Source organism: Aptenodytes patagonicus, chromosome 15, assembly GCF_965638725.1.
Source record: "Aptenodytes patagonicus chromosome 15, bAptPat1.pri.cur, whole genome shotgun sequence".
In the NCBI taxonomy this organism is placed as follows: domain Eukaryota; kingdom Metazoa; phylum Chordata; class Aves; order Sphenisciformes; family Spheniscidae; genus Aptenodytes; species Aptenodytes patagonicus.
Window position 1 is genome coordinate 15,359,982 of NC_134963.1, and position 12,490 is coordinate 15,372,471.

Sequence of the window (12,490 nt, forward strand, 5' to 3'; positions counted from 1 at the left end):
GGTGCCGGGGGTGTACCGCGAGCGGGTGCCGGGGATGGATGCCGCGGGCGGGTGCTGGGGATGGGGTGCCGGGCGCGGCGCTGACCCTGCCGGGGGGCACAGGCGGGCCCGTCGGGGGGCGGCTGCACGTGGTGCTGCGGGACCTGGACATCGCCCACGACGCCTTCGCCCGCCGGGACGGCGCCCCGGGGCCGCCCCCGAGCCCCCCACCGGCCCCGGCGCCCGCCATTTGAACGGCGGCATCTGGGACTACACCTCCCAGCATGCCCTGCGCCCCCTCGGCTCCCGGCCCGGCCTGCCCGCGCCGCGGGGCCTGCTGGGAGCTGTAGTCCCCGCCACCCACCCCTCTCCCGCTGCCCCCCGCCTCCCCCCTCTACGTGGGGGCCTCATCCCACCCGGGACCCGTGTCCCGCGGGGGGTGCCCGTGTGCGGGGACAGCGGGGCTGGGCCCCCCCCGGGCACCCCCCAGCACACGTGTGTGCAAACACACACACACACACACACATGTGCTCCTCTGTCCACGGGGGTGCCCCAACCTCCCCCCCCCCCCCCCCGCCAGCCCAACATCCCCGCAGGGAAGGACCGACACCCACCCTCAGCGACACCCCACTGGGGAACGGATCCTGTGGCGATGCCACCCAGCACCCCGGGAGGGCAGGAGGTGCAGGGACACGAATGGGGACACGGGGAGGACATGGTGGGGACACTGGCCCGGCGCGGGGTGTATTCTGTAACACAGAGATGTACACATGGCACCGGCTGTACGCGGCTCCGTGGGGCGGCGGCGGGTGGCACGGGTGGCACAGGTGGCACGCGGCGGCTGACGCACAAAGAGGCCACGGGTAGAAAAAGAAAAGCATCAGCCCACGATGCTATCGCCACAGGAGCGGGGCAAACCGGGACGGGGCGGGGGGGACACAGGGACGCGTGGCAGGTGGCACTGGGTGGCCCAGGATGGGGGACGAGCCCACCCGGCAGGGCTGCGGCGTCGGCAGCGAAGCGGCGCGGGCGGCGGTGGCACGGGCAGGGACGCTGGGCCGAGGGGGCGGTGGGGAGCCCCTCACCCTTGCCTCAGTCCTTCAGGGTGGCCTCGGAGACGCCCTGGGCCAGCAACTCGGCCAGGACGTTGTCCAGGTAGTTGGGATCGGGGTAGCCATGGCCCGTCAGGTTGGAGCCGAACTCGGTCTTGTGGTGGATCTCGTTCCACACCACCGTGTCCGACTCCCCCGTAGTGTTGGAGGTGCCGATGGTGAAGATGAGCCGCCGGTCCCAGGCCACGATCAGCAGCTTCAGCACCTGCGGCGGGCGGGCACGGCCATCGCTCGCCCACCTGGCACCCCAAGCCCTCCTCCCGCCTGGCACAGCACGGCCCCCAGCACCCCAGGGTGCAGGATTCAGCCTCAGCACAGTGCCCGCGTGGCACCACCCTTCCCTGTGGCACACCCCAGCCCCACCCTGGCACTGCTGCATCCTCCCCATCCCTTCCCATCCCATCCCTTCCTATTCTATCCCATCCCTTCCCATTCTATCCCTTCCCCCATCCCTTCCCATTCTATCCCATCCCTTCCCATCCTATCCCTTCCTATCCCATCCCATCCCTTCCTATTCTATCCCATCCCTTCCCATTCTATCCCTTCCCATCCTTTCCCATTCTGTTCCATCCTTACCATTCTATCTCATCCCATCCCATCCCTTCCCACCCCATCCCATCCTATCCCATCCCATCCCTTCCCATTCTATCCCATCCCTTCTCTTCCCACCCCATCCCATCCCTTCTCACCCCACCCCATCCCATTCCCATCCCATCCCTTCCCATTCTATCCCATCCCATCCCACCCTGGTGCCATCGGGGACGCTCACCTTCCTGCCCTTCTCGTTGTCGGGCAGGTAGCAGTGCCGCGGGAAGCCGCGTGCCGTGAACTTCTTGCCGGGATTGGGGTGCTCCGGGCCCTGGGTGGGAGGGCAACGGGGTGAGCGGGTGGCACAGGGTGGGGGGCACCCAGCCCGGCAGGGGTCCCGGGGGCGGCGGGCGCAGGGACCTTACCTGGATGCCGGTGGGGATGTCGTAGACGATCCGGATGGTTTTGGAGTCGGTGTAACCCGGGAGGGAGTGGGGGATGAGGTGAAACTCCATCTTCCCGGGGGGCTGCGTGCCCGTCTTCTCCCCGTAAATGGCCTTACAGGTGGGGCACTGCAGGCTGCCATCCTGCGCGGGCACCCGGGCGGGCATCAGGGACGGCACCCACCCCGCAGCACCCACCTGTGGGGTGTCCCCCCCCCCGGGGTGGGTCCCAGCTCACCTTGTTGCCGTTGTTGTACATGGCCAGGAGGCAGAGGAGGTGGTACATGTGCCCGCACTTGCCCAGCTTGCCCACCAGCTCCGGCTTGATGCCCCTGTGGCTGAGGATGCCCTCGTAGCCGGAGGAGGTGACCAGCCGCTCCATGCAGATGGTGCAATCCTGCTGGGCGCAGGTTGACGGGCATCAGCACCCGGGCAGGACGGGGAGGTCACCCCCGGCTCTCTGCCCGTCCCCTGCCCGCACCTCTCCCCACGCCCAAGTCCCAGGAACCTCCAGTGGCCCCGGGGTGAGTGTGTGCCTGAGCCGCGGCGCCCGGGGATACCCGCTCACCTCATCTGGGGGGTTCTTCACCTTCTGGATGTAGCGGCGCACCACGTCCTCGGGAGTCTTGCCTGCCACAGGCGGAGAGGAGGGAACGCCATCAAGAGCCTGGCATGGTGCTCCCAATGCCCTGCCACCAGTAAGGGGACAGCACAAGGGGGAGGGGGTGCCGGCATGTGGCACGGAGGAGCTGTGGGCATCACCCCAAAACCCTCGGGCAAACCCCTTGGAGGCCCCACCCCCGCAGGCAGCAGCAGTGCCCGTGCCTCAGTTTCCCTTCTGGCAGGAGCTGGCATAGCCGAGGGCACGCAGGGACACCGGTGGCTCCTTACTCTTTTTGAGATGCTTCTTTTTGGTTTTCCTGCAGATGCCGTTGACCCCAGGCACGGGTTTGATGTCACTCTTGCTGACAGGTGGTGGGTGCAGGATGGGTTTGGGGGCGCGGGTCAGGCAGACAGGCAACCCGGCGGCACACATGAGGATGCCCGTCATCCCTGCGCCGGGGGAGAAGTGCTGTCCATCCGTCCACCCAATGGCCGTCCATCCCTCCCTCCGCCTGCCCCACGATGTCACCCAGCGGTGACACCCGGCCGGTGGCAGGACCCCCCCCCCTTACCTGCGAGGGCAGGATGGATGGGGCCGGTGCCGTTCAGGTTCTTGACCGGGAGGGCTGGCACCCTGCGTGGAGACGGGAGGGGAAGGGGCTCAGCCGGGCTGGCAGGGCTGGCACTGTCCCTCCTGTGTGTGGCACGTCCCCTGGGCAGCGTCCTCCCCGTGGGACACAGGACAGGGTGTCCCCTTGCCAGCCTTGGGGGGTTGCTGTTCCATTTCATGGGGCTGTCACCCAGCGCCAGCCCAACGGTGGGGACCCAATGGTGCCGGGGACATCACGTCCTCCTTGACCCAGGGCGGGTGCCTCATCGAGATGTCCCGATGGCGATGCCCCGTGTCCCGCATCCCCCAGAGGGACCGTCCCTGTGCCTCAGCACCTCACCCATTGCCCTGGCCATCACTCCCGTGCCCCAAGGGGACCCCCACCCCTCCAGGGCTGCCAGCACCAAGACCCCCGGGGCAATGGCACGGTGCCTCCATGCCCGCTGGCCCCCGCTGACCCGGGGCACCTCCCGTGTGCATGTGCACCCGTGTGTGCACCTGTGGCTGGGCGCGCACCCGTGTGTGCACCCGCGGCCGTGTCTGCACCTGTGTGTGCACGGCGCTGGGTGTGCACCCGCGGCTGGGTGGGCACCCGTGCGTGCAAGGCTGGGTGTGCAGCTGGGAGCGCAGGCAGATGCCTGCGCAGGCAGATCTGGGTGGGAGCTGGGGACTGGTGCGCAGGTGTGTGCGGGTATGGAGGCGGCTGTGCCCACGGGTGGGGGCGGATGGAGGGATGGATGGACAGATGGCTAGGTGGAGAGAGGGAGGGAGGGAGGGATGGGCAGATGGATGGGCAGACAGACGTGTGGCTGGGCAAGTGGGTGGATGGATGGATGGATGGATGGATGGATGGATGGATGGATGGATGGATGGATGGATGGAAGGAATGGGGCACGCACTGGGATGGAAGACAAACAAGAAAGCCCAGCAGAGGAGCCCTGCGTAGTGCCCAAACGCTCTCCTGCCCCGGGGGGGGCTGCCCCAGCTCAGCAGCCTGGACAGCAGCCCCCACCAGCGGTGTCATCCCCCTCCCCGATCCCAAAGCCCCCCGTGCCCGCAACCATCGCAGTGACGAGTTCGGCAGTGCTCAGTCCCACATGAGCCGGGGCTGCGGGCATTTTCCCTCCCACTCCCAAAGCTGCCCTTACCCATGCCAGGGCAGGGGCAGTGGTTGAGGCCCCAGCCCAGCCCCTCCAGGGTCTTCCTGGCCCCCTCCTACCTGTCCATGGGGATGCGTGGGATGGGGCCTGCATGCCGGTACAGGGACAGGGACAGTGACAGGGACGGGGACAGGGACCGCTTGGCCCAGCACCCAGCGTGCGGAAGCGAAAGCAGCACGTCAGTAGGGGAAGGAAACGCACCAGGACATGCCGGGGGCTCGGTGAACCTGCCTGTCCCCCCAGCCCCCACCTCCCAGCCCCAGCTGGGGCCCCTCTGCCTCCCCCCGCACCCTCCCAGCCCCAGGCTGGATCCTGTCCCCACGGCAGGGAGCTGGGAGGGATGGGACAGGCTCTCCCCTCGTCCCCCGGGATGGCTCGCTGCAGCCCGGGGCACTCACTCCCCTCTGGGGGGGCTCTGATCAAATACCCCGGGGCCGGATCTGGCCCGGTTCCCACCTGAGCGAGCAGCACCGGGGCTTTCCCACGCCGGCAGGCTGCCAGCCGTGCCATCACAGCCTGCTTGTCAGGTCAGGTTTGGGGCCATGACCGCTCCTGCCTGCCCGCCCTGCCTGCCCCTCAGGCCGGTGACAGCCCGGTGCCAAAAGCCCCAAGGGGACACCAGGCTGACCCACCGAGGGGTACGGCCCTGGGGGCTTGGGTGCTGGGACAGGGACACCCACTGGGACACCCCACTGCGGGTCCACTCGTCCACCCGCATCCCCTCAGTGAGTTATTCCCATCCATGTAGGGGACACCGGGGCTGTCGTCCCCATGACGGTGTGCCCCCCAGAGATATGCTCGGTGGCACCGGGTCACAAGCCAGGGTCATACACCCCATGCTGGACAGCAGGGACACAAGTCCCCTCGGACCGGGCACTCCATCTCCTCCAGCTCGCATGGTACAGCATGCCACGGCATGGCACAGCACAGCACGGCATGGCATGGCTTGCCATGGCATGGCACGGCACGGCACGGCACGGCACAGCATGGCATGGCACGGCACGGCACGGCACAGCACGGCATGGCACGGCACAGCACAGTATGACACAGCACGCTGCACAAATCACCACAGCCCCTCTGCAGGGGCAGGGATCCAAGGGGCCGTCTGGGACGAGCCCACTGCTGGGACTGTCCCTCCTGCCACCGTGTCCCCAGGATGGGGAGCCTGAGGCTGGAGGTGACATGGTGCCGGAAAGGCTGGGGCTGCTTGTGCAAGGTGACAGCAGGGGACGAGACACCTCCATCTCCCCTTTCCCCCCGCTCTGTGTGCCCATCCCCGCACCCACCTCGCCTGGCATCCCCACAGCCTCGGTGACACCGCGGCCGTCCCCTTCCCCAGGCCGCCCTCCCCCAGCCAGCTTACCCCGGGGGGACGGTGGCACGGGCGCCGAGTCCGGCCCCCCGCTGCGTGCCAGGCCGGTTGAGGTTGTTGAGCCCGGGCAGCGGCACCCCACCGGGCACGCTCTGGCTGGGGGCGAATGCCCCGCCGGGCACCCGCAGCCCCTCGCCCTTGGTCGTGCCACCCGCCACCGCCGCCGTCCCCGTCCCCACCGGCCATAGAGCCGTCCCGGCGAAGGTGCTGCTCTGGCGGACAGCACCCGGGTAGAGCTTGCGGCGTTGGGAAGCCAGGATGGCGTTGGAGGCGGCGCGGGTGCTGTTGACCAGCAGGCACTGCGGGCAGGAGCAGGGCGTCCCCGTGCTGGTGCCCACCGGCCACGACTGCGACTTGGGGATGGAGCCCATGGTGAGGGGATACGCCAGGTCCATGCGACGCCGGAGCCGGCGCTTGCGTTGGGTTTGCCGGTTCATTTGGGACATGCTGCTGAAGTAGATGAGGTAGCAGAAGCCCAGGGAGGAGAGGTCCAGCCAGGGGTGCTGCTTCTCGTAGGCGTTCTGGATGGTGATGCAGATGTCCATGTCGTAGGGTGTCCAGGAGCTGTTGTCGTTCTCCCATTCCCACACGATGCCCTTCCCCGGGGCCGAGGACGGGTCGTAGAAGTTCCTCCGTACGGGGCGCATGGTCCCTGGGGAGACAGGGGGGGTCAGTGCCTGTGGGGCTCCAGCACCCCAGGGTGCCGGCGGAGGGACCCACGCCTGCACGCACGTGTGCGCGTCCGGTTCCCAGTCCGGCACCCCGCAGGGATGGGGATGCAGAGGCACTTCAGGGTGCAAGCAGCCGCTCTCGCCCTCCGCAAAGCACCCCAGGGTGCAGGAGGGGTGATGGCCACTGTACCCCAATGGGCAGCACCCGCCTCCCCTCTGCCGAGCAGCGGCAGCTGCGGCGTGCGATGGATCGATCAGCGTGTCTGCAGGGCTGCGCCTCCCCGGGGACTCGTGAGGCTCAACAACCTTCCATTAGCGGTGGCAGCAGTGTCGGCTTGGCCGCCAGCCGGGCTGCCGGCGGTTGAGATCACGGCCCCGGCCACCGTGGGAAGGGCGATGCCGCTCAGCCCCCAGCACCTTTTTCCATTCTTCTGGTCCAGGCCCATCTCCGCCCTCCCTGGCCGGGATCCCCTCGCCATCCCCAGGGCTGGGGGAGCATTTCCCGGTCAGGAGGGGTTTCCTGACAGCTGCCGTGGCTCTGGCCGGCGCTGGCAGTCACGGGAGCGAGGTGTTGTCCCCCCCCCGCGCGCGGCCAAATCCTGGCCCCTCGCTGCTTGTTTGCGACCGAGTTGGATGCTGCAGCCGCCTCTGAAGCTCCGCGGTGGGGGGGGAGGCATCGCAGCCCCCTCCTCGAGCCGCAGCCCTGGCAGTGCCCCCGGCGGCACGGTGCCTTTCTATCCCCCCGCCAGCACTGTTTGCCCAGCCCGATTAACGAGGCTAATAATGGTCATTAATCACAGGCCGCGTCAGGCAGCAGAACCTGGCCCCAACTGCCGGCCTGTGCTGAGGCAGCTCTGCCAGCAGCCCCACGGGAGGGAGGGAGGGAGGGAGGGAGGGAGGCTGCTCACCCCGCTCCGGCAGCCTGCGGAGAACCGCTTGTCCCCGCTGTCCGCTCCTGCCCGCATCCCGAATCCCACTGCCGGCTCATATCCACGTTCCACCGCCCGCTCCTGCCCACATCCCGCTCACATCCACGCCCTGCATCCCGCTTGCTTTGGCATCCGTGCCTGCCTCCTTGAGTCCATGTCCCCCATCCTGCCTGCCCACTCATGCCCACATCCCGCATCCCGCTCACATCCGTGTCCCGCAGCCGCTGGTCCTTGCACCTGCATCCCATGTCCCGCTTCCCGCTCACATCCGCATCCCGCATCCCCCTGCCCGCTCACATCCGCATCCCGCATCCCGCTGCTGCAGAGCAGAGGAGGACGGGGGGAGGACACCCCAGCCCGTGCACGGGGGCACACGCAGCTCCGGGTCCCCGAGGGCCACCAGCTGCCCCCCAGCCCCACAGCCACTGCCGCCTCCGCCAGCCGTGCCGGAGCCATGGGGCCGAGCCAGCGTCCCCAGGGCCACAGGGAGGGGATGCGCACGTCCCCGCTGCTCGGAACAGGGTCACCTCGTTTCGCAGTTGCCGTTTTGGCTTGGGTTTCTCCCACCCCAGGCACGGCGCAGGCCAAGTCCCCCCACCTTGTCCCCAGCCTCCTGCCCGCCTTCCCTGCGTCCCCATGCCACAGCAGGCACCGGGAGCACCCTCAGCACAGGGGACCCTCGTGTCACCGAGCACCACGGGACTCCAGAGGCGTTTGACAGCCTCCAAACCTGGCTGCCCCCAGGCCACATCCGAGGGCAGAGATGACGGATGGAGGCGGATACGGGGATGGGGCACACGGAGACGGCAATGCCGAGGACGATCTACAGGACAGAGGCCAAAGCGATGGCCCTGGGGATGGTGAGGCCCCTCTTTCAGCATCCCTGTCCCCAGGCCCTGCTGGCACGGGGACCGCAGTACCCGGGGACATCCCAGGAAGAACCGTTTTGCTCCCAGCCGTGGCCCCACCGCGGGCACGTGTTCCCTGGGAGCAGCCGGCACCATGGCCATGGGATGCGATGCCAGGTGCCTGCTGTCAGAGGATGGGTCCTGGCCAAAGCTGGCAGGAGCTGGCATGGGGACAGCCAGGGTGTGCCGGTGGCACCCGCAGCCCTGAGTCAGCGCGGCTGCGGCCGCCGGCACGACGTCGTGCCGGCGGCCGCAGCCGCGCTGACTCAGGGCTGCGGGTGCCAAGTTGCCCCTTGCCAAGTCCGTGACCAGCTGGAGGCCGATTTGGAGCCGGGCTTGATGGCAGAAGCAGGGTGGCAGGTCCCTGGCTCGGTCCCCATCTCGGTCCCCAGCCCATCGCGGGAACCACACCTGCACGCAGGGTCATTCGCCATCGCTGTTGACCGGGAACGATGGCATCGGTGGCTGGGCGGGGGGGGGGGGGGGGGGGGCACGGCCATGGGGGTCCTGCTCTGGGGTGGCCCCTGGGTGGCCCCAGGCAAGTCTGGGGGGGGCTGGGGGTGTCACCCGGTGCCTGGCAGGCCCTCTGCCTGCTCTGCCTGGCCTGGGGCTGGACCCTGCCCTCAGCAGCCCCATGCTTCCCGGCAGGCAGGGATGCAGGGATGGCCAGGAAAGCACCCGAACCAGCGAGTCCCCTGCGGCACAGCCGGCAGGCGCCGGTTTAACGGGTCACACCGCAACGGGGACACATTTAATGGGGTCTGGGCTCGGTCCCGGCACGGGACCAGCTTTGATTTCCCCCGAGGACGCGTGGCCTGGATGCGTGCCGCAGCACGGCGCCGTTGGCAGGCAGGCACTGACCGCCACAGCTGCGTGGCTGCAACCAGCCCAGTGCTCACCGCAGCTCCCAGTGCCCAAACTGGGGCCTCCCCAGTTCCTTGGGGACCCCGGATGGAGCAGCTTTGCGGGGCAGACGGGTGGCCAGTGTGACAGTGGGACAAACCACCCACCACAGCACCCCACGGGGTGTGAGAGGGGATGGAGAGACTTTGGGACACATCCCTCCAGGGCAGGGGTCCACGGTGGAGGGGGGGGAAGTGGGGAGGGGGAAAGGAAAGACCAGGAGGAGCCTCGCGGGGTCCCCGGGGGGAGCAGAGCCCGGCAGGGCGAGGGGAGGAGAGAAGGAATGGGAGGGACAGATGGACGGAGAGGAGGGTGTGTGCAGTGGGATGGAGGGACAGATGGACGGGCGGATGGATGGATGGATGGATGGATGGATGGATGGATGGATGGATGGAATTAAGTGACAGACAAGTAGAGATACACTGGGTGGGAGGGAGGGAGGGAAGGATGGTCGGAATGACAGACAAACAGACATGCAGTGAGATAGATGCATGGATGAATGGACAGCTGGACAGATGGACGAATGGAACAAGAGGCAGACAAATAGATACACCCTGGGGTGGGTGGGTGGATGGAAGGAAGGATGGGTGGAAAGAAGGATGGGTGGATAGACAGATGGGTGGAAGGATGGATGGATGGATGGATGGATGGATGGATGGATGGATGGATGGATGGAAGGATGGAAGGCTGGATGGGTGGAGGGATGGATGGATGGGTGGGTGGGTGGGTGGATGGATGTTCCCAGCTCGGCGCCAGCCCCTTACCCGTGTCCTGCCGGAACTGGTGCATGGACTGGAGGTCGATGACGTAGGGCGCCAGCTGGACGTCGACCTGGCCCAGCACCACACTGCCACGGGCGTCCTCCTTCAGCACATTCTCGATGTGGTGGCAGACGGCAGCCGAGTAGGGCCGCCAGCGCCCATGCTCGTTCAGCCACTCCCACACCACCACGCGGGCCAGGTTTTGCGGGGGGAAGCCCAGGCCACCGGAGGCCAGCATGGCCCCCGAGCCCTGCCGCGCCATGCCGGAGGGACGGCAGCTCAGCCCCGCGCCATGCCCCGGCACAGGGATGCGGGGCTCACCCGGAGCCCCTCCAAATCCTCCTCCCGACTCCCACTGGCTGTGGGCTCCGGAGCTCAGCAGAGCAAACGCTGCAGGGCTCTGCAGAGGCGGGCACTGCCAGCCAGGTCCCAGAGGTCCCCGAGCCGCCCGGTCCCGCTCCCCCGAGGCCGCCGCGCCGGGCTGGGGCCATCCATCACCCAGCACGTCTTCCTCGGCCCTTCCTCCTTCCTGCGGTGCTGGCAGGGCTCAGGCTCCAAAAAGTCTCCGGGACACCCCCCCCCCCGGGCTGCGTCGGCTCAAGGGTGGCCGGTGGCTGCAGATGACGTTAGGGACACACAACCACAGTGCTGTCCCCAAGACGCCCCCTCCTCCTCTTCCTCCTCGTGTCCCGCCGCTCAGCCCACGTCCTCGGTGGCTCCACAGCTGTCCCCGCCGCCCAGCACGTCACCGGTGGCAAACAAGGGGGGTGTCACCTGCAAAACAGGGCCATGGTGCTGGTCACCCCGAGTACTGTAACGCAGGTGGCAGCTGGGGGACTGTCCCCATCACCCCCGCGGAGCTGGCGGGCAGTGAGGCCACTGTGCCCGCAGCCCTGGTGGCGTGGGCTGCCTGCCAGCCCCGGCCGGCTGCTGGCCTCCAACATGACAGCGGGGACAAGGGGGACAGGGGGGGACAGGCAACCCTGCTCACAGCCCCGGGGGGCTGGCGGGGGCCCCGCAAGGCCGGGGAGCCCCATCGCTCCCTGCTCAGGTGGTCTGGGTGCCAGGGAGCCTGCGTCCCCCCGAGCCCGCTCCAGCCGCCGTTGATTTATGATCTGCACTGCAGGCATCGGGCTGGGGGTGATCCCGGGCCGCCCGCCCGCCCCAGCCCCCCACTCCCCGGCCCAGCCCCTCACCCACCCACGGCAGCCCCCAGTCCCACGGGGGTGGGGGGGTAGGGGGGGCCGGGGGGGGGGGGGGGAGTGTCTGCATAGCCGCCGTAGGCAGACAGACGCACAGACACGGCCAGGCGCACACAGACACACTGACACACAGACACACGCACGGGCACACGCGCTGGCACACACACACACACACACACACAGCCGGCGACACAGACAGACAGCGGGACCGAGACAGACGGACAGACAGACACAGGGGCCCACGGCAGCACACCACCCCCCCCCCCCCAGGGATGCACACGCACGCACCGACACAGGCGTGCACACGCGCACCCTCACACCTCCACACGCGTGTGCACCCTTGCGCTCACCCAGCACCCGCCGTGACCCCGAGCACCGCCGGAGCTGGAGGGACCCTCACCCCAACCCCGGCCCCCCCCTCCCCCCCCCGGCCCCCGTCCCCTCCCCGGGACCGGGCAGTGGGGACGAGCCCCGGTGCCATCCCCCGCCCCGGGGCCCGGCTGCTCTGGGCGGGGTGGAAAGGCCAGGCCCGGCCCCCGGTGCACGGTCCCCCCGCTGCACAGCAGCCCCCAGCCCCCGGTGCACGATATCCCCGGTGCACGGCAGCCCCCAGCACCCCCGGTGCACGGCAGCCCCCGGTGCACGGTCTCCCCCGGTGCACGGCAACCCCCAGCCCCCCCGGTGCACGGTCCGTCCCGTCCCGTCCCCCCCCCCCCCGCCCCACTCCCCGGTGCACGGTCCCGCCACCGCCCCCCCCCCCCCCCCCGGAGCCGGCACCCCCGGCCCCGCCATGGCCGCCGCCGCCCGGCATCGCCCGCGCCCCGCGCCGCTACCTCCGGCAGCCGCAGCCGCAGCGGGACCCGCAGCCGCACCGGGAGCAGCGGCGGCGGCGGCGGCGGGCGCGGGGCCGGGCGGCGGCAGGTCTCCGCCAGCGCCAGGCAGCCACGGGCACCGGCGGCGGCGCGCACGGCCGCGCGGGCACCCGCAGCGGGGACACGCACCGGGACCGGGCACCCGCACCGGCGACTCGCACCGGGACCGGGGACACGCACCGGGACCGGGCACCCGCACCAGGGACGTGCACGGGGAACCGGGCACCCGCACCGGGGTCACGCACCGGGACCGGGGACACGCACCGGGACCGGGCACCCGCACCGGGGACTCGCACCGGGACCGGGGACACGCACCGAGGACCGGGCATCTGCATCGGGGACACGCACGGGGGACCGGGCATCCGCACTGGGGACACGCAGGGGACCGGGCACACGCACCAGGGACCTGTAGCGGGACCGGGCACCCGCACCGGGAC

General features: G+C 69.5%; 1 protein-coding gene across 2 annotated transcripts; it reads right to left on the bottom strand.

Moving 5' to 3' along the window:
• Window positions 1-699: 699 nt before the first annotated feature.
• Window positions 700-12,063, bottom strand: DTX1 (deltex E3 ubiquitin ligase 1). Of its 2 annotated transcripts, none has more exons than XM_076352913.1 (10): window positions 12,015-12,063; window positions 9,983-10,753; window positions 5,799-6,459; window positions 3,238-3,299; window positions 2,954-3,115; window positions 2,631-2,692; window positions 2,301-2,459; window positions 2,045-2,206; window positions 1,861-1,950; window positions 700-1,296 (listed from the first exon to the last, which is right to left on the bottom strand). In XM_076352913.1, exons 2-10 carry the CDS (start codon window positions 10,239-10,241, stop codon window positions 1,072-1,074), a joined length of 1,842 nt encoding a protein of 613 aa, XP_076209028.1. In that variant the 5' UTR covers window positions 10,242-10,753; window positions 12,015-12,063; the 3' UTR covers window positions 700-1,071. The 2 variants fall into 2 exon arrangements, with proteins under 2 accessions (XP_076209028.1, XP_076209027.1); XM_076352912.1 differs by having other exon boundaries at window positions 2,301-2,462.
• Between the last annotated feature and the right edge of the window lie 427 nt (window positions 12,064-12,490).